The 18,469-nt window shown below is 41.3% G+C and overlaps 1 protein-coding gene across 3 annotated transcripts in view; it reads right to left on the bottom strand.

The window, feature by feature from the left end:
• The window catches only part of Kcnq5 (potassium voltage-gated channel subfamily Q member 5), a 534,457-nt gene that overhangs the window by 71,389 nt on the left and 444,599 nt on the right, over positions 1 to 18,469 (bottom strand). For all 3 annotated transcript variants that reach the window (XM_075980633.1, XM_075980634.1, XM_075980635.1), the window contains exons 7-8: positions 10,253 to 10,348; positions 1,483 to 1,577 (exon numbers count right to left, since the gene is read on the bottom strand). In XM_075980633.1, the coding sequence (XP_075836748.1) occupies positions 1,483 to 1,577; positions 10,253 to 10,348 (191 nt within the window). The remainder of the gene's footprint in view (positions 1 to 1,482; positions 1,578 to 10,252; positions 10,349 to 18,469) is intronic.

Genomic DNA, 18,469 nt, shown 5'->3' with positions numbered 1-18,469 from the left:
GGGAACCAGAGCCCCGTCAGGTGTTATTTAATGACAATGATGGCGCTGGTAGTGGGGACAATGAGGTTGACAATGGTTATTTCTTTAACACTGCAGACCCCATGAGCCTTAACTTGCTTTTCTATTTACAGTTCTCCTTAGAACTTACTTACGTTTTACAATATTTCCATTTACTGTCTACTCTCGGCATTCTTTGACTGTCTAGTTCCTGAACCAAGAGACTTAAACTGATTTCACATTCTCTGGCTGCTTCCTGCTTTCTCTCAGAAACTCAACCCTGCGCATAGTAAGGATTCAGTGAGCACTGGCAGAACGGATGTGCAGATGAGTGGATGTTCTTTCTCTTCCACAGAGAGCCATTGCAATCTGAATGCTATGGAGAAATAGACCATGTAAATTAAAAGAAATTTTAGTCTTTTCTCTTATTTCACCCTGCATTCAGTAAGCTTGTCAATTTTAAGTAAAGTTATTCTCTAGCTCATTGAAAATTCTTCTCGCAAACTTTACTGAAGTAGGTTTGCTTTGAGCAAAGGTTCTGAACTTGGCTTCAGGCATCTGAGGACATATTAAAATTATAGGCGGCGTTTGGGTTTTTTCTTCTTTGTGCGTAGGGTGTTACTCTTGGGAAAAGGCCACCATTTCCATCACTTTTCACTGATCTAACAAAGAGCAACAGTAAGAACAACAACGGTTATGAGTATCTCTGGAGTGATTTGGGTCAGGACCGCAGGTTCCCTGATGGTACCAATGACTGCTGTGTCCTGCTGAGTCACTGTTTTCAGTGAGCGGGGCTGAGATGTGAGGTTGCAGGAGAGGTGAGCGAAGGCAAGGCTGACGGGCTCCAGGGGACAGGAGGTCTGCACTTGTTTGACTCAACCCTCCTCCACCTCCACCCCCAGCTGAAACAGGGAAAATGAGAGGAAAGTAGTATATGAATAACGTACTAGGTGAGGTACTTAGAGAATTTGACTCATTATTAATTTTTCCAGACCTCGGAATAACTTTCAATCCAAAACTGCTGTTAAGAGGGAAGTCAGATAATTGAATATGGTAGTAGACCACTGTCTATTAGCTTTCTAACTCGTCTTCCTCTTTTACATTTATCCAGAAATTTCCTAAAGATGAGAACTACGATGCACATATATATTACTTTCCAAGTAATCTCCCTGTAAAATTAGGTGATGTGTCAGGTGATCCTTGCTTATCAAGAACTATGGTTTTACAGGGGGACATTAGAAAACTACCATATCTCTACACAATTTATAGTCTTTCAGAGTTCAGTCATGGCCTATGGTTGGTAAGGAATGATGCCAATTCCACGTAGTTATATGGTTGAGTTGCTGTTAAATTGGGCTAGGTATCTTTTAGAGCAACAGAGAGAATAAAACAAGGCCCAAACCAGGACGTTCCTGCACGTATATGGTATTGTTTAACAAACTAGAAAAGAAACAACTCTAGCACCACCTCTCCCCCGATACCTACTTGGTAGGGCTGCAGGTGTGCAGGGCCTTCAGATGCGGCTTCCAGGTTGCAATGGAAACAGACTTCTCATCAGCTGCATAGCTACGCCAAACACACTGCACACGGCACAGAGGGGCACAAAAGAGAGCAGAAAATACAACAAAATGAAAAGGGGGTTTATTTAGTTAGACTTGTCTACACTCTAGAACCATTCCTGGGGTAGAAAACAGAAAGCATTGGGATGTGATCCTTACAACCAAAGCGTGAATTAAAAGTCCTGCTCGGTAGATGAGATAGCTGAGTGTCAGGTATAGAAGTTCAACCAAGGTGGGGAAGGTTGAGAAAGTGTCTTCAGTCGATGGTCTTTTGATCACAACCTCCCCTGGCAATTTTTCTGACTGGTTTACGGCAGTGGCTGGAAGAACTTCTGAGCTGTCCATTTGAGAAATCACCTGTACTTACTTTTCCATGCAGAGTTTGGTAAATTTATTCTTTTGCTGCGAGCGTGCAAAGAACGCTAAGTACATTGGCCAAGCATTTGCTCCAATTTCTTTATAGAAAACCTTGTATTATGATTCATTACTTAGAGAGTTCTGTTTCATGAGGCGAACTCATCTAAATGGGTCACATCCCTACTGTAATAACAACCATCAGTCTTTATTTTAAAACACAGTGAAGAAAAAAAAAAGTAACCCAATTATATTGTTTTCTAAGAATATCATTGAATTGGACAAAAAATTGCTATGACGACATTGAAAAACTGTCTGGCAGTATTATTGAAGTTGAATGTATGAATACATTATGATATAGACATTCTTTTCCAGGTAAATATAATAGGTATGCTTAAATACGTTCACCAAAAGGTAGGCACTATATCTTGGCTTTTAAACTAAAGCTGGAAAGGTCCACATATCTGTCAACAGCAGTGTAAATAGCCGTCTTGTCACATGGTCACATACTGCAATGTGTCTACATAGCAACAGTTCACTGTAACTATGCCTGACTCTACGGATGGGCCTCCTGTGACTAATGTCGTGTACTATAAACAAGACTCAACAGAGCACTTTCCACAAAGTGAGGGAAAGTTTCTATGCTGTCAGAAGCTAGCGTAGCGGTACCCCTTGTGGGATAGGGACCGAGAAAGGTAGCCGAGAAGTCATATTTTGTTTGTCTGAATGCTAGTTATACAGGGCTGCTCAGTTCCCCTAGGAAATGGACTCCTTTTCTGCCTGTACATTATACTTCAGTGAAGTATTCAGGAACTGACATGAAAAAAATTAGGAAGACATACAGTAGAAGCTGAGGGATTTTATGTTTTCAAAGGCTATTTATTTATTTTACATTTTTCAAGAAAGATTCTTTTTTTGAATGCTTGCCCACATGGCTTGTGTTTATTTAACCGATAAATCTGTGGAAATCCGTGCCAAGCATCCTGACGTCTTATAGATAATAAGATAATTAGCATCTTATTGTCTTGAAATTTTAGTGTGTGGGGTTGTTTACATAAAATCTTTAGGGGGATCTAGACTAACCAACAAGACACAGAGATATTGTTATTATTATAGGTTTTGGTTGTTGGAGACAGTCCCAACGGTTGTAGCACAAGCTGTTCCTGAATGTGAGGAGATGGTCCAGCCTCAGCCTCCAAAATGCTGAGATTACAGGCTGGATTTACTGAAGTCATTTCTGCTGGAGTGAGGCCCCGAGATCCTCAACTGGTGGGGAAGTCTAAAGGGCTATTTTAATTAAACAGTGTCTATAGAGTCATGATGCATTTATGAGATCCAGACCCTGAAAGTAAAACTTTCGTACAACTAGATACATAGGTTAGGATCGTGCATCATTCAACACCAGTGGGAAAAAAAATCTATGACAACAATACATCAAAAAAATGGGGCTTGATATTACCTGTTAAGTGTCATAAACCATTGGGGGGGTGGACAAAAAGATTCCGAGAAACTAAAGGCTTGCTTTACAATCTGACCTAATTTCTTCATCTTTTTCTATCGAATTGAGCTCAAGAGCTGAGCTGTTAGGCCCATCTTCTATTGTAAAAATGTCATGTAAGGGAGACACATAGAAGGGTCAGGTGACATCTCTTCCAGAGCTGAGATGAGTTAATAATCAACATGGAAGTGGGGAGTGTCAGTGTTAATATCCTTGCATTTGTTTTATTATGTCTTTGATTTGAGGGCAACGTAGTATAATGATAGCATTTTCCCCTCTCCTCCCCTCCCCTCTCCTCCTCTCCCCTCCCTCCCCTCCCCTCCCCTCCTCTCCCTCCCCTTCCTCTCCTCTTCTCTCCTTCCCTTTCCTTTCTTCCTCCCATACTCTTCTACACACCCCTCCTTGCTCTCTTTCAAATCCATGACACCTCCTTTTATTAACTCTTGTTACATTCATATACATGCATGTGTATACATATATTTCCCGACTGCAACCTGCTCAGTCTACATTACGGGTAAGTGGGCTTTCCACATCCTCTTACATTCCTAGTACCCGCCTCCTGTCCTTGAGCTCCACTAATTGATGCTAGCAGTTAAAATTCAAGTCCCCGTTCATATGCCCCAGTACCTGATGTTCCCGTATTTAAAGCCCAAATCACATAGTATAAAATAAAAGAGTTCCCTCCAGGGATCCCCGTGGATCTAAATTAACCAATTTACATGGCATATGTAACTGCAAAGTTAACCAAAAGCAAATTAAAGTCAAACTTGGGCGATTCTGGTAGCGTAGGCAGGCAAACAAATCAGAAGTTTAGTCCTGAGTTGAAAGTACAAAGCCCACGGAGTTCTCTATGTGGGGAGTGTTCAGTTTGTATTGTTTGTATCTGTACAAGGATGACTGGTTTGACTCTTTCTAAAACTAGCCCAGAATATTTTGGATGACCACAGACTCTATCAGTTCCATTTTCACGTGTACACTCCGGGCTCACCATGCTCGCTTGAGAAAATGCCTCCATGAGATTGCATATAGTCAAATCTGTAGGGCATTTCCTTGGTTACTAATTGCTATGGAAGGGTCCAGCCTATGGTGGGTGGTGCCACCCCTGGGCAAGTAAGTCCTCCTGGGAGGCATAAGAAAGCAAGCTGAGGCAAACATTAGGAGGACCTCGGGGAATCCTGAGGAAACAGGTGGAGAGGATTTTAAGAGCCAGAGGGGTCAAGGGCACTACAAGAAAACTCAGACGCTCATAGAGACTGAACTGACAACCAGGGAGCCCACATTGTACTGACTTAGCCCCCCTGCACATATGTTACAATTGTGTGCCTTGATCTTCTTATGGGCCTCCTAACACTGGGGGCAAGGGCTGTCTCTGACTCTTTTGCTGGCTTTTGGGACCGTTTTCCCCATGCTGGGTTGCCTGTCCAGCCTTAATATAAGAGGAGGTGTCTGGTCTTACTGCAACTTGATATGCATTGCTTGGTTGGTATCCATGGGAGGCTTGGCCTTAAAGGAGGAGTGAAGAGGGTGGGGGAGGGGAGCTGGGAGGAGAGGAAGGATGGGAAACTACAGTCAGGTTAAAAATACAAAGAAAGAAAGAGAGAAAGAAAGAAAGAAAGAAAGAAAGAAAGAAAGAAAGAAAAAGAAGGAAGGAAGAAAGAAGAAATGAAAAAAGAATGAAAGAAAGAAAAAAGAGAGAAAAAAAAGAAAAGAAAGGAAGGAAGAAAGAAGAAATGAAAAAAGAAAGAAAGAAAGAAAGAAAGAAAGAAAGAAAGAAAGAAAGAAAGAAAAGGTTGAGTAAGCCACGAGGAGAGAGTCAGTAATTGCCATTCCTTCATGGCCTCTGCTTCAGTTCCTGACTCCAGATTTCTGCCCTGACTTCTCTAGATGGTAGACTGTGATAGGGACATGTGAGCCTTTCCTCCCCAAGTTGTTTTTTGTCAAAGTGCCCCATCACAGCAACAGGAAGCGAACTCAGACAGCAAGTAAATAAACTTTGGGGCTCTTGGAATGATTCTAGAATGGTTTGGCTTGGTGTAGAATGCTAGGTTGCAAGCACTCTTTCTTCTTAATAGGCTTATTTCCATGAGTTCTAAGTGTTGGGTTTCCAGTGAGGTCACCGATGTCATGTTGATTCTTCACCCTTTGGATATGCTCAGCTCTGATTTTACAAGCATTCTGATGTCTCTCCATGATAATCTTGGTATGAAGGTTTTGGTTCACAGCGCAGGTTACTACTCCTCCTGCCCTCCAGTTCTAGAAAATCACAGCGTACTATTTCCCCGGTAAAAAGCCTCTCCTTAGTTTCCCTGGACTCTGTGTACTTTGAGGTACCTGTGTTAGTTGGATCTTGAACCTCAATGAAAGGTCCTTCGATTTTCTTTCTTTCTTGTCTTTCTATTGCACTTTCTGAGATACTGTCACAAACCTGTTTTTCCTTCTGTTTTTTTTCTTTCATGTTTTAATATCTATGATCTGTTCTCTGTGATTGAAGCATGAAAAGAGGCATGTCAACTTGTATAACTGGGCTTTAGCAGAAAGTTTGGCAGCCTCCCTTTAGGATGGCTGCATGAAGACCAAGCTATTTCACTAAGCAAAGAGAAAGCTTCAATGTGCAGCCTGTTTTCTTTGGGAACAGTTGGCTTCTTTCTGGCAGGATAATCTTGCAGCCTTCCTCTTGCTGTTCTGTCAGGACTGAGCTTACGAAAGTTCACTGAATTGTTGTTTTGTTTTTACTCCACACGGAACAGGTTCATTATCTCCAGAAAAAGCCTCTATTATAGGCCTCTGATGAATCTCCTGGAGCCTGCCTAGAAACTCGGTAATGCCTGTGGAGGGCACAAGGTTGACTTTTGAGCCCTATCCCTGATCTGCCCCAAGGCTCCGGCAACGTTGAAGAAGTGGGGGCAGAAAGGGGGTACGTGCCAGAAGATGGGGAGGAGGGCTGTGAAATGCTGTCCTCTGAATATGACATGATGGTGGCAAATAACTCACAGCAGCTGTGATTACACACAGGCGATCAATCCTCTTAAAAATTCCAGCAGGGACTAGGCAGGAGGTCCTATCCCTTCTCTTTGGGTGGATGGCGGTCATCCCAGTGGAAGACCCAGGTGCGAATCACTAATTGACTCAATGGGGTGTGTGTGTGTGAGAGAGTGAGAGAGAGAGAGAGAGAGAGTTAGGAATGGATGTGTTGGTGGAGAAAAGGGTGAGTAAGAAGAAGGGAGTGGGGGTGGATCTGATCAAGAACATTGTATATATGTATGAGATTTTCCAAAATTAAAATAAAGTTAAGGAGTATTGGATTTGGACTCAGACAGCAAGGATTTAGTCCTAGCAAATGAAGAGGCTTATCTTGGTGATCATGTGATATAATGTGTTGGAAGCACTCTGCAAACTGTAAAAGACTCTGTGAGTCTTAGGCATTATTAATAAAAGTTGTGACATTTGGGCAGGTATTCAGAACGTTACCGAGAGCTGATTTCGTTTCCCAGACTGCTCCACTTGAAAAGTTAATTTAAATGAGTCATGCAAAGATATTGACACAGCTAAGTTTGCTGTGAGCTTCTGGGCTTTTCAACTTTTTTTTTTTTAAATCCTTGAGATTCTGGTTAATTTAGTTCTTTCACCAACCAAATGACAAAGCAGTTTGAGCATCTCACTCGCCGCGGAGGCAAGAGCATGGTTCAGCCTTAACACAAATGAAATTGCCTTTGATCTCGATGCTACGTATATATAGCATACCTGCAGGTTTATGGGGTAAGGAATGAAAGGATCAGCATCCAAAGCTTGCTGTTCAACTTACTTGATCCTTAAAAATTCATGTCTAAATTAAAAAAATAGATTTCTACCATGTCTAGCCAAAGCCTAACTCCCTGGATTCTGTTCAGACTACGTGAAGGAGACACAATGGGCAGATGAATATCATGCTATTCCTACGCAGGCAGCATCAATAAATAAATTTCATTGGAATGAGAAGGCAGCTACTTCCCACCTCATCAAATTCAATCTTGTTTTTGTATTTTTGAGACAGGGGTTCTCTGTGTAACAGCTCTGACTGTCCTAGAACTTAACTTTGTAGATCAGACTGGATTCAAACTCACAGAAATCCCCCTGCCTCTGCCTCCTGAGTGCTGGGATTACAGGTGTGCACCACCACTGCCCAGCCCTCAAATTCGATTTTTGATTTCTGATACTAAGCATAGGTTTTAAACATTTTATTTTTTTAATATTTATTTATTTATTATGTATACAATATTCTGTCAGTGTATATGCCCGCAGGCCAGAAGAGGGCACAGATCTCATTATGGATGGTTGTGAGCCACCATGTGGTTGCTGGGAATTGAACTCAGGACCTTTGGAAGAACAGGCAATGCTCCTAACATCTGAGCCATCTCTCCAGCCCGGTTTTAAACATTTTAAATGGTGTAGTTTGTGCTCTTTCCTGCCATAAACAATTGGGAATTTTAAGCAAAATTCATAACTTCCCCATGATATTGCTTTAATTTTACAAGTTCACTTGCTAGTCACAATATATGTATGTTACACAATCAAGTTGTACAAAACGGAGATCAAGGCCTCTATGCTAAACTGTTCATTTGGCATCTCCACCTGTTATAGGTTGGCTCACTTTGGAGACAGACATAAATTCCACTTCTCTAATGATTTGCTGCACGAAAACCAATTTGTTTTGAAGCTCGGTTGAGAACTGTTCCTCAGGATTCAGTAGTTGACAAGGACACAGCAGCTGAGGAAAGTCCCTGCCATGCTTCTTAGAAGTAGGTTCAATGTGCCATGGCAGCTCATGACTCCTTAAAGGGACCGAACATTTGATAAATGTCTAGAAATCAATTTTTAATCTTGACTTCGCTTAGCTTTGATAGCGATGCGGAGCTGGTGGCTACTGTATTGGCAGTACAACTCTGTGTTGTCACAGCTGATGTACACAGGAGAGCTGGCAAAGGTTTGCTTCTCAGCAGAACAGCTCAGATTCTAGGAGCTTTAATATCCAGGAGAGGGTTTATTGGTTCTATACATAAGCAGGGCTTGTTGCTCAGTGGGATTCTGGGAGCCCTTTGAACAAATGGTGCGCTCCCAGGTTGGAGGGCTGTTCCAGAGTGAAGGAAGATGGAGGTAAAGATAGTAAAGAGAGGACGAATCTGAAGAAATCTGAGAGCATGCGCCTCGGTGAAGACTGTTTGTAGATGGAGAGTTGGTGAGGCTTTTCTGGGCCCGTACTGTGCACTTCTGTCATTATAGGATCATTGCTTGGCTCCAGACTTCTCAATACTGGAGATTCAACTAAGGACTCATACATGTCAGGGAAGCCCTCATCATTAAACGACATTCCTAGCTCCCGGCTATGGTGCTTAAGCTACTATTAACTTAAGGACCTTTTCATCAAGAAAGTAATTTTACTGTTTTTGTCATTTTATAAAAAAGAATTTTATTAATTTATTTTTATGTGTATGGGTGCTATGCCTGAATGTATGTCTGTGTATCCTGTGGGTGCCTGGTGCCTGCAAAAGCCGGTGGAGGGTGTCAAGTTACTGAGACTGTAGTTACAGACCGACCTGAGTAATCATGAGGGTGCTGAAACCGAACCAGGGTTTTCTGGGAGAGCAACCAGTGCTCTTCCCTGCTGAGCCATCTCTCTGGCCTTTATCTCTCTTTTAAACCATTAGGAAAATAGTGACTGTCAGTGGTCTGCCTTGCAATTCACACACAATGGCCCGCTTCTCGTAAGCGGTTGTAAAATAGCGTTCTGTTTAAAACCAATTTAGTCATCAGCTACAGATTTCCTTTAGGATAGACCTAAGCTACACACTCAACCCCCCCCCCCCCGTCCCCTTCAGAGCTCCATTTCTATTGGAAGCAAGGCATGACACAGACCTAGGGAAAGGCTAACTGGATGGTTAACAGTAGGTTACAACCAAATAGTTCAGCCACTCAAAGCTGAGATCTAAATTAAAGCAATGCACTTGCTACATTTGCCAGCAAACAATTCCCAGAGTCCCTCTTATTTGCATCCCGGCATCTCCATGTTCAAAATCTGGGGCTTCAGCTGCTTCTAAGGAGGGGAGATAACTTGGGATTTCAGGACTATCGTGTTCATTGTGAAATGTTCACTTTAGATCCTTGATCTGGGGAAAATATATTTTAGAAATATTTAGAAATAGTTTAGAAAGTGAAATATTTTAGAAAAGTGTTAACACAAATCCTGGGTTGTTGGAAAGAAAATGAAATGCTAACACAAACCTGATGTATGATGAACTAGCTTCACACAATATGTTTATTATCTAATATATATATATATATATCTCCTCTAATATCTAGTGCACTTCAGGCCATGTCCCTACAAGACATGAAAAGCAATTCCACAGACACTAAACCTCAACATTCTAAACCTTGTATGGTTTTCACAACAGAAGGAAAGAACGGCTAGAGAAAGTCATGGGAATTCCAGGAATGATGCTGCATTCTGTTCCATCACTTAATGACCAATTATGTTTCACACAGCGATTCATAAAGTGAATTAGGGTCCTTCCAGGAGTGGCAGGACTGGTAACCTCTGCACAGGGTTGGTGGTAACGGTTAATTAATCTGAACAGCACATAGTCCATTTTCTGAAAAACATACTTCGTTGTTGTTGTTGGGGAGAGGGACAACACCTGTTCACACTCTGGGTTGTTCATTAAGGTTTGACTTTATTTTTTTATTTTTGTTTCTTTTTTAGCACAGAACAGTAAGTAACTCTAGGAAGCAATGAAGCATGGTAACTAGAAAATGACCGAGCAAGCACTTCTGGAGACAGATGTGGCCATCTCCCCATCATGCTGACATTTACCTGAATGAGGTTGGCAGCTGGGTTCCTTCTTTTCTCAAAATGTTTCTGGCGGTGCTGTTCCTGTACTTTTAATGCAAAACCTGAGCCAAGAATGCCCTGGAACAAAATACAAAATAATACCATTTTAAAGATCTCTAAAATGAATCTACAAAAAGACAAACATTATGTAATGTGTTGCCCATAAACATGTTACTTATAAAAAAAACCCTATATGACTTTGTTCTAACACTTCCAGGGAGTAGCAAGCTGTTGGGTAATACTGCCCGAAGATTATGAGTCTTGTTCTGTAGTAAATCAACTGAACATTATCATTAATTGATTTCCGGTATTATAAGAAGCATTCTGATTAGGAACAGAAATGATCACTAAATTCAAGTGATATTAAGTGATAGAATTTAGAGGTGTGAACTCTACTTTGGACTGGACTGGGGTTTAAATTTGGAAGATTTAAAGTCTTGCTGCTATAGACATGTGGCTACTTTTAGCACTGATAAGACTCTGGGATGGTACATTCATCATACACAAAGTTGGGGAGGATAGAGGTGAGGTTCAGACCAATCCCAGCTGAGGACCTTAAAGATGGGTTATCAGTTTTGGAGTTATAGGTTTTGCCCATCAGTATGAAAACAACAACAAAAAACAACCAACCTCCAACCAACCAACCAACCAACCAAACAAACAAACAACCAAACAAACAACCAAACAAACAAACAAACAACCAACCAACCAACCAACCAACCTCCAGCCAACCAACCAACCAACCAAACAAACAAACAAACAAACAACCAAACAACCAAACAACCAAACAAAGCATGACTCCTTGAAAAACCTATTCCTCTTTCCTCGGTTTTAATATGGTGCTTTCAGCATGTCTGACTTCTCTCTTTCTTTTCTTTTTGTTTTTCGTTTGGTTCACCTATTTGAAATTTGTGGTTGGTGAGATTAACATACCTTCCTCAGTTTTTGGTTTGTTTTGTGTTCTTTTAAAGGTTTATTGTATTTTAAAGTATGTGTTTGTGCATGCGTGTATGCAGTTAAGAGGATTTCAGAAGACAGAGTCAGATCTCCTGGAACCAAAGATGAGAGTGGTTGCAAGTTCCTCGGTATGGGGGCTGGGGAAGTGAATCCAGGTCTTCTACGAGAATAGTACGTGTTCTCAACAGCTGAGTCATTTCTAAACCCAGGTGTTTTGTTGTTGTTGCTAATTTGATTTCTTTTCACTTACTATTACTTTTTTTTTTTTTTTTAAATATTTTTAGGTTTTTTGAGACAGGGTTCCTCTGTATGGTCCTGGCTGTCCTGGAATTGGCTCTGTAGACAAGGCTGGCCTTGAACTCACAGAGATCCTCTGTTTCCCGCCTGGACTCAGATTAGAGGCATGCACCACCACTACCACCTGGCTTCATTTTTAATATCTTGAACTGCAAAAATTCTGGTTCTTTGATGTTTGCGTCTCTTTTCTGTTTGTGTAGGTTTGGCATTTGTGAAATCAAGATGCCTTTTGTCTCAACATTTTGTTCACATTCAGAGCTTGCTAAATCCAGTCCGTGTCTATGCTCTTGACTTCATTAGCACGACACTGGGAGCTCTACTGCTTTCAAGTCTGTCCATTTTGCTTGCTAGCTATAAATTATTAGCCTTTTTTTAAGCTTCCAGGAGTCTCACCCTTAAGTTAGAGATGGGTATCTATCTTCTAAGCGCTAAGTCAGTATCTTCTGTAGGTAAGAAATGCCCAATGTGCACCCTTTGTCAGGTAAAAGATGGTACCTCCTGGAAAAGGGTTTCTGTTTATCTCTAGAAAGCATTAAGTCTTGGCCATGGGACATCTCTGCTGAGATATTTCGGGGCTTTAGGTAGCCTTTCATCTTATCTTGAGATTTCACAATTCTAAGCCCATTGGTGACAATAACCAGACAGTAAGCAATGCAATCGTGTTTAAAATACAGAATTGTAGAATAATACCATTTGCTACTAGTATGCAGTGCCCTCCTCTATTATTAATTAAGATAAATAACTGTGCCCTGAAACGAGCAATTAAATCATGGGCTCTGTTTTCCATCTGTGCCTTCAGTGTAGTTCTTACACTGTTTCATGTCTCCATCTCATACAGGCTGTGATTACACAAGCTAAGCTTTATAAAAACCTGCTTTTGGATGGTCTAGCTTATAGATTTAAATAATCTTTCCCCCAGTTGGTATCACAAATGCTCTCCTCTTCCAAATCCTTTATTTTTTATTTTTTGGTTAAATGAGGCTATTTGGGAAAGACTGACTGACTGCCTGATTTTTCCTCTAACTTCATTTCCCATTAAGCATAAACACACAGGAGAGAATAAAAATATCTTTATGATATGTATTATACCTATAGAGTGAATATTTGTGTATTACTTGCACTGAACATAATTCAGGTTTTTATAGACACTGGGTTAACGGCACTAGCTATCATTTTTGAGCACAGTGTATGAGAGTTACTTTCCTTTTGTAAATGGATGCAGGTCCTACACAGTACAATTTAATATCTATAAAGCAAGATAAAATGTTCTGAAAATCACTTGGCATTTCTTAGAACTGGTGACTGTTTACTACATGTCTATATGTTCCAGCAGTTATTAGCTAACTCTGCTCGCTGTCTCGTTATGTCTGCATCTGCCTCTAGTCACATGCAGTTCAGTGTCTCTAAGCCAGTCAGTCATGATTCATAAACACAGATAGATGTAACATGGCTTCATCTTTCAATATGTACACAACTCTCCAAATACTGGCAACACTAGGTGCAAAATGGTTTTTTATAAAATTCATTTATTCTATGTGTCTTGATCTCATTCATTCCCCAACCCTTGGTAGAGGCAAATCTTACAAAAGTGATTTTCACTAATTTTTTTAGACTAACAAGAATTAAAATTTTAGTTTTTAATGTTTGATTCTAGACTAATAAATGTGACATAAATACCAAGTGGGGAAAAATACCTTGACAAAAATTTAAAATGTTTATCTCTCCTTATCACTCAACTTTAAAAAGCGCAGTTTGCACCTTCAACATGGCAACCAAAGTGTGCTGACTTTTGATGCTTGTTCATATTTTGCTATCTTTTTTGTTTATATTTGTTCATATTTGTAACATATTAATATTTATCTATTGATCTATCTATCTATATTTTTTTTGTTTTGTTTTTTGAGACAGGGTTTCTCTGTTGCTTTGGAGCCTGTCCTGGAACTAGATCTTATTATAGATCAGGCTGGTCTCGAACTCACAGAGATCCACCTGCCTCTGCCTCCCAAGTGCTGGGATTAAAGAGGCACACCACAAGTGCTGGGATTAAAGACACGTGCCACAACTGCCTGGCTAAAATGTATTTTAGTATTTGTAATATATTAACAAATATTGCAAATATTTTTGCTAATATTTTTAATGATTGAAGATAGTAGCAAACGTGTTTGTGGAATAATTAACATTTCAAGTCAAGCAGATGCAGTTGTGCTAGAGTTAAACCCGCTGGATATGTAAAAGAATTCAATCTCCATAAAAGTCAGTTTCTTCATAATAAAAGCCGCTCATAGCTAGGGTATCCAGTGGGAGGAGGGAGTAAAATCAGCATGTAAGGTTGCTATGAAGAAGTCAGGTTGGCCTGAAGAAGCTTAATAGTCTAGGAATGGAGGGAGCTAGAGAGGGGTGGGCTACAGTGGAGCTTGGGATAAGTGGCCTTTTGAACCTGTAAGGTGCAACAGAGACCTTCTGTTGTCAAGGTAACACAGGAAACCATGATCACTGAGCTTCCTGGCTGCAGGACCTTCAAAGAGGAAAGACTTACAATCCTCTTCAACCTTCTTGTGCATAGGTTCTTATATTTGAGGGCATAGTCATCAGGGAGAGGCACTATTGGAGGATTAGAAGGTGTGGTCTTTGTTGGAGGAAGTGTGTCATTGGGGGTGGGCTGTGAGGTTGAAAAAGCCAATGGCGGGCCCAGACTCTCTTTCTTTCTGCTTGGGGATCAGGATGTAGCTCTCTGCTGCTGTTCCAGTGCCACTCTTGCTGCCATGCTCCCTCCCACAGTGACAAACCCTCTCTGAAGCTATAAGCAAGTCCCTGATAAATGCTTTCTTTTATAAGAACTGCCTTGGGCATGGTATCTCTTCACAGCAACAGAACAGAAGAAGTTGGTACCAGGACAGCGAGTATTGCTGTGACAGACCTGACGGTGTTGTTCCAGGGAGGACTGGGAAAGGACTGTGGAACTCTGGCCTAGACAACTCATTGAGCGTTGAGAGCTCAATAAACTGATCTATAGGAGCTTGGAAGATAAGACTATTGGGAACAATGCAGATGATTGAGGCCTGGCTTCTAAAGTTTCAGAGGAGGCAAAGATTCTACTGGACACTCTGTGGGGCCTGGTTATCTGCGGCTGAGGACTCAGCTGTGATTAACAAAAGGACCAGAGCTACTGAAGTGAAGCCTTTGCTTTACTGGGACAATGGATGCTGAGCAGCTGGGAGTGAAGGATCAGCTATGATTAAAAAGAGACCAGCATCCTTGAAGTAAAGTCTCCTGAGGGAGTGTTTGCTCAGAGTCAGCCACAGAAGCTGTGTTCCAGAGGCAGCCAAGGTTCCATCTCATCCTGACAGCCAAGCTTGGTAGTATAAGAGTCACCCAGTTGGTCTTGGTTTTGAAGGCATGGAATGGTCATGGAGAACAGTTGGGGGTTGACACTGTATGACAAGGATGGAGTCCCCAAAGAGAGCCCAGGAGAGGCTACTGGTGAAAGTGCAGCCCAGTTGTACCAAGGGACTCCTTAGGATGACCACCACCACCAGCAGCAGCCATGGAGTGGAGCCAGCTCGACCCTAGAAGACAAGATGTGTGTGTTCCAGAGCGCAGAGCTGGAGAAGTGACCCAAGCTCTTTGGTGGAGCCCGGAAGATCATGAGTGGAAGCCAGATATTGGCTATTAAATTATTTACAAATTTGCAATTTGATTTTGCTTTGTTCAGATTATGACTATCCCCTGGTTCTTCACTCTGGAAGTAAGAAAGTATTTTGTTTATTTTTGATGTTATAGGCATCTACAGTTAAGATCTTCTGGATTTTAAAACAGATGTTGGACTTTTAAAAGAGACTGAAGTTTCAAAGTGCTTGAATTTGTAAGACTATAGCACTTTTAAGTTTGAAGATATTTTATATTGTGATATCAATATTAATGTGTAATCTTGCGGAAGAATAAGAAAGGAAAGGTTGTGGCTTAATGCGGAGTTGTTTATGTGTCAAGTTGACAAGGGGTCAATTGTGCTGAAGAACTTTTTGTTAATTTAATACAAGCTAAAGACCTCTGAGAGGAGGAAAACTCTATTAATTATACTTCCAGAAGATGGGGTTCTAGAGAAGCTTGTAGGACATTTTCATAATTATAAGTGAGTAATTGGGACTTCCCGATCCGTTATGGGTGGTGCTATCCCTGGGCTGTTCTGGCTTCTATAAGAAAGCAGAGAGCAAGCTCTGCCTTAGAGAACCAGGCAGTAAGCAGCATCCCTCCACAGCCTCTTCATGAGCTCCTGCCTCCAGGTTCCTGCCCTCACTGTTTTTGGTGATCAACAGTTATGCATTCTGTGAGTGAGCAAAATAAACCCTTTCTTTCCCAAGGTGCTTTTGGTCATGGTTAATCAGCAATAGTAACCCTAACAAGGACACTTTCCCAGCAAAATGTTCTCAAAATGCTCTCAAAATTTCAATCAGGCTGCACTGTTAGCAGGAATAGAAGACAAAATGACAACTCAGGACCTATGGGGAGACCGCGGTCAAAAGTTTCACAAGGCTACATTTCTTGGCATTGTTAGGAAATGTTCTGTTTAGTGCAAACATATTTTACTAACATAGATTAACTTAATTTGCATATAAAAATGGCAACGTTTTATTGGAAACATTTCTGTGAATGACTGCTTAGCCTCTGATCTGTAACCTCACATAAAAACATAGTTTAACCTCCCTGGAAGGTTCAGAGTTTCATTATAGGATCCTTGCGTTTCACAGAGGGGGCCTGACTCTGACTCTAACTGACCCCCAAGTCTTCACACACTTTGAACACTCATCTCTGCTTGCTTCTTGTAGATTTGCATTTCCTGCCCTTGCTGTTAGTCTTCCAACACCTGTTCCCATGCAGTATGTTATGCTGGCTTCTATTTAACAGCCCATTTATCTCTGTGAAATAAAAACAGCAGGTATTCTATGCCATTACTTTTGGGGAATAAACCCGAGATTGTATTTCTCTGTTTCCAAAGATATTTTCCTGCAGGGAATCCGATGATCGATTCTCTGTACTTTTCTGGATTGTTGAGCCAGCTATAGGAACTGACTTTGGACTGGGGGTGGGAACTCTGTAGACCAGGCTAGAGCCAGTTCTAAGACAGCCAGGGCTACCCAGAGAAACCCTGTCTCCAAAAACAAAATAAAACACATCACACAACTACAAGATGTGGATGTGGGAAATTCTGCTCCCGATCTGTCTTATATTACCATTTTGCATCAGGAAACTTTGGTTGTTGCTGTTTTTCTAGACAGGTTTTTCTCTGCATAGCCCTGGTTGTCCAGGAAATCTCTCTGTAGACCAGACTGGCCTTGAACTCAGAGATTTGCCTGCCTCTGAGATTAAAGGCCTGCACCACACACTTCTACAGTTTTGCAAATGAAGGGAAGTGTTTTTGTTTTGTGCATATTAATCACTTGATTTACATTATCACATTGTTCTGCCCAGTACTTGTCTGGACTTAATTCTTCCTTCATTATTTCAAGGAAAAAACATACTAGAAAAAAAAATCACTGAGCTAAATTGTGTCTCCTCAAGTTCACGTGTTGCATGTACTTCAGAATGTGACTTATTTGAAGATAGTGAGGGTCCTCACCAGAGGTCATCTGGGGTTAGGATGACAGCATTAGCATGGGTCCTAAGCATACAAATGATGTCCTTACCAGATAATTTAGATATAAATGTTGTAAAGACACTCTCTACCACAAAGACTGAGGTTTGGAATGGTATTTTCTCTCTCCAGGCTCTCAGAAGGGCCTAACCCTGCTAATATCTGGATCAGAATCTGCATATCTAGCCTTCAAGAACTCCCAAGAGGAACTTCTACTGTTGAGGACCTACAGTCTGTGGTATCCTGCCATGGCACTCCTAGCACACTAATATGTAGAGCATTACATAAATGATATATGTAAGTGTTAAATGTTGCTCAAACTAATATATAGTGTTACATAGTAAGTGATAAATGTCGCTCAAACCGAGGTGCACTCTACAAGTCTGGGCACAGGCTGGGCAGTCCCTTTGCCATGGCTTTGGGTGGTCTGGGCTAGTCAAGAGTGATCTCTGAGTGTGGTAAGAACAAGCACGCCCTCTGAGGTCACTTGCAGTCAAAGAAGAAGCACTGAGAGCTAAAGTCTTGGGTACCGAAAATCCCCGTCTGACCTCCAAGTGCTCAGCTTTCTCTGGCACGTTCTCAGGTTTCAGTCTGACAGAGGTTGCACACGGCTTGGCCTGCAGCTTGGAGCCAGAATGAGACTGTTTTCCTTAGGTGCTCCTGCTGAGGCTGGACTCTCACTCTTTACTGTTGGCTTCCTAATGCCCAGCTTAGATGGAGCGGACAAAAACGATGTCCGGAGGGAAGAGGTAAACGGTAATGTCATGTCCATTAACGAAACAAGAGGCTAAAGTTACCATAGAGTCCAGCTTCGTCCATTGAAGAAAAACTAGTCAGAAGCTTGGAGGGAGATAAATGTGTTTTTCATTCTGATGAAATGCAGAAACTGCTCATTAAGAAAAAAAAATCAATGGCTGTGACACAGGAATAAATCATCTGACACATTTACAAGACTTAAGGTCAGATGTTTTTCATTCAAGTGTTGGGGAAGAGGAATGAACTCGTGTGCACATCCATCTTTCCATTTGTGTATATTATAAAGCAAACTGCAGTAATTAATTTAAATGAAACTATCTTTAAATCTTCCTAAACATTCCAAATGTATTAGTGGCATGTTGACCAAAAGAATCTGAATTATTGTTTATACAGAGTTAGCCAGTTTGAAGACTCTGGTCCAAATTCTCTCCACCATATACCTGGAAGCTTTTAGAAAAGTCAACGTTTTATGGGAAGAATCCTATCGGTCAATGAGAGAGATCCATTCCTATGAACACAGAAGTGTGGAGGGCTCACTCCAGGAAGCCTTGAGGGCCCAA

This window comes from Microtus pennsylvanicus, chromosome 7 (assembly GCF_037038515.1).
Source record: "Microtus pennsylvanicus isolate mMicPen1 chromosome 7, mMicPen1.hap1, whole genome shotgun sequence".
Taxonomy (NCBI): domain Eukaryota; kingdom Metazoa; phylum Chordata; class Mammalia; order Rodentia; family Cricetidae; genus Microtus; species Microtus pennsylvanicus.
The sequence above is the reverse complement of the archived record's forward strand: the minus strand, read 5'-3'. Positions and strand labels throughout refer to the sequence as shown.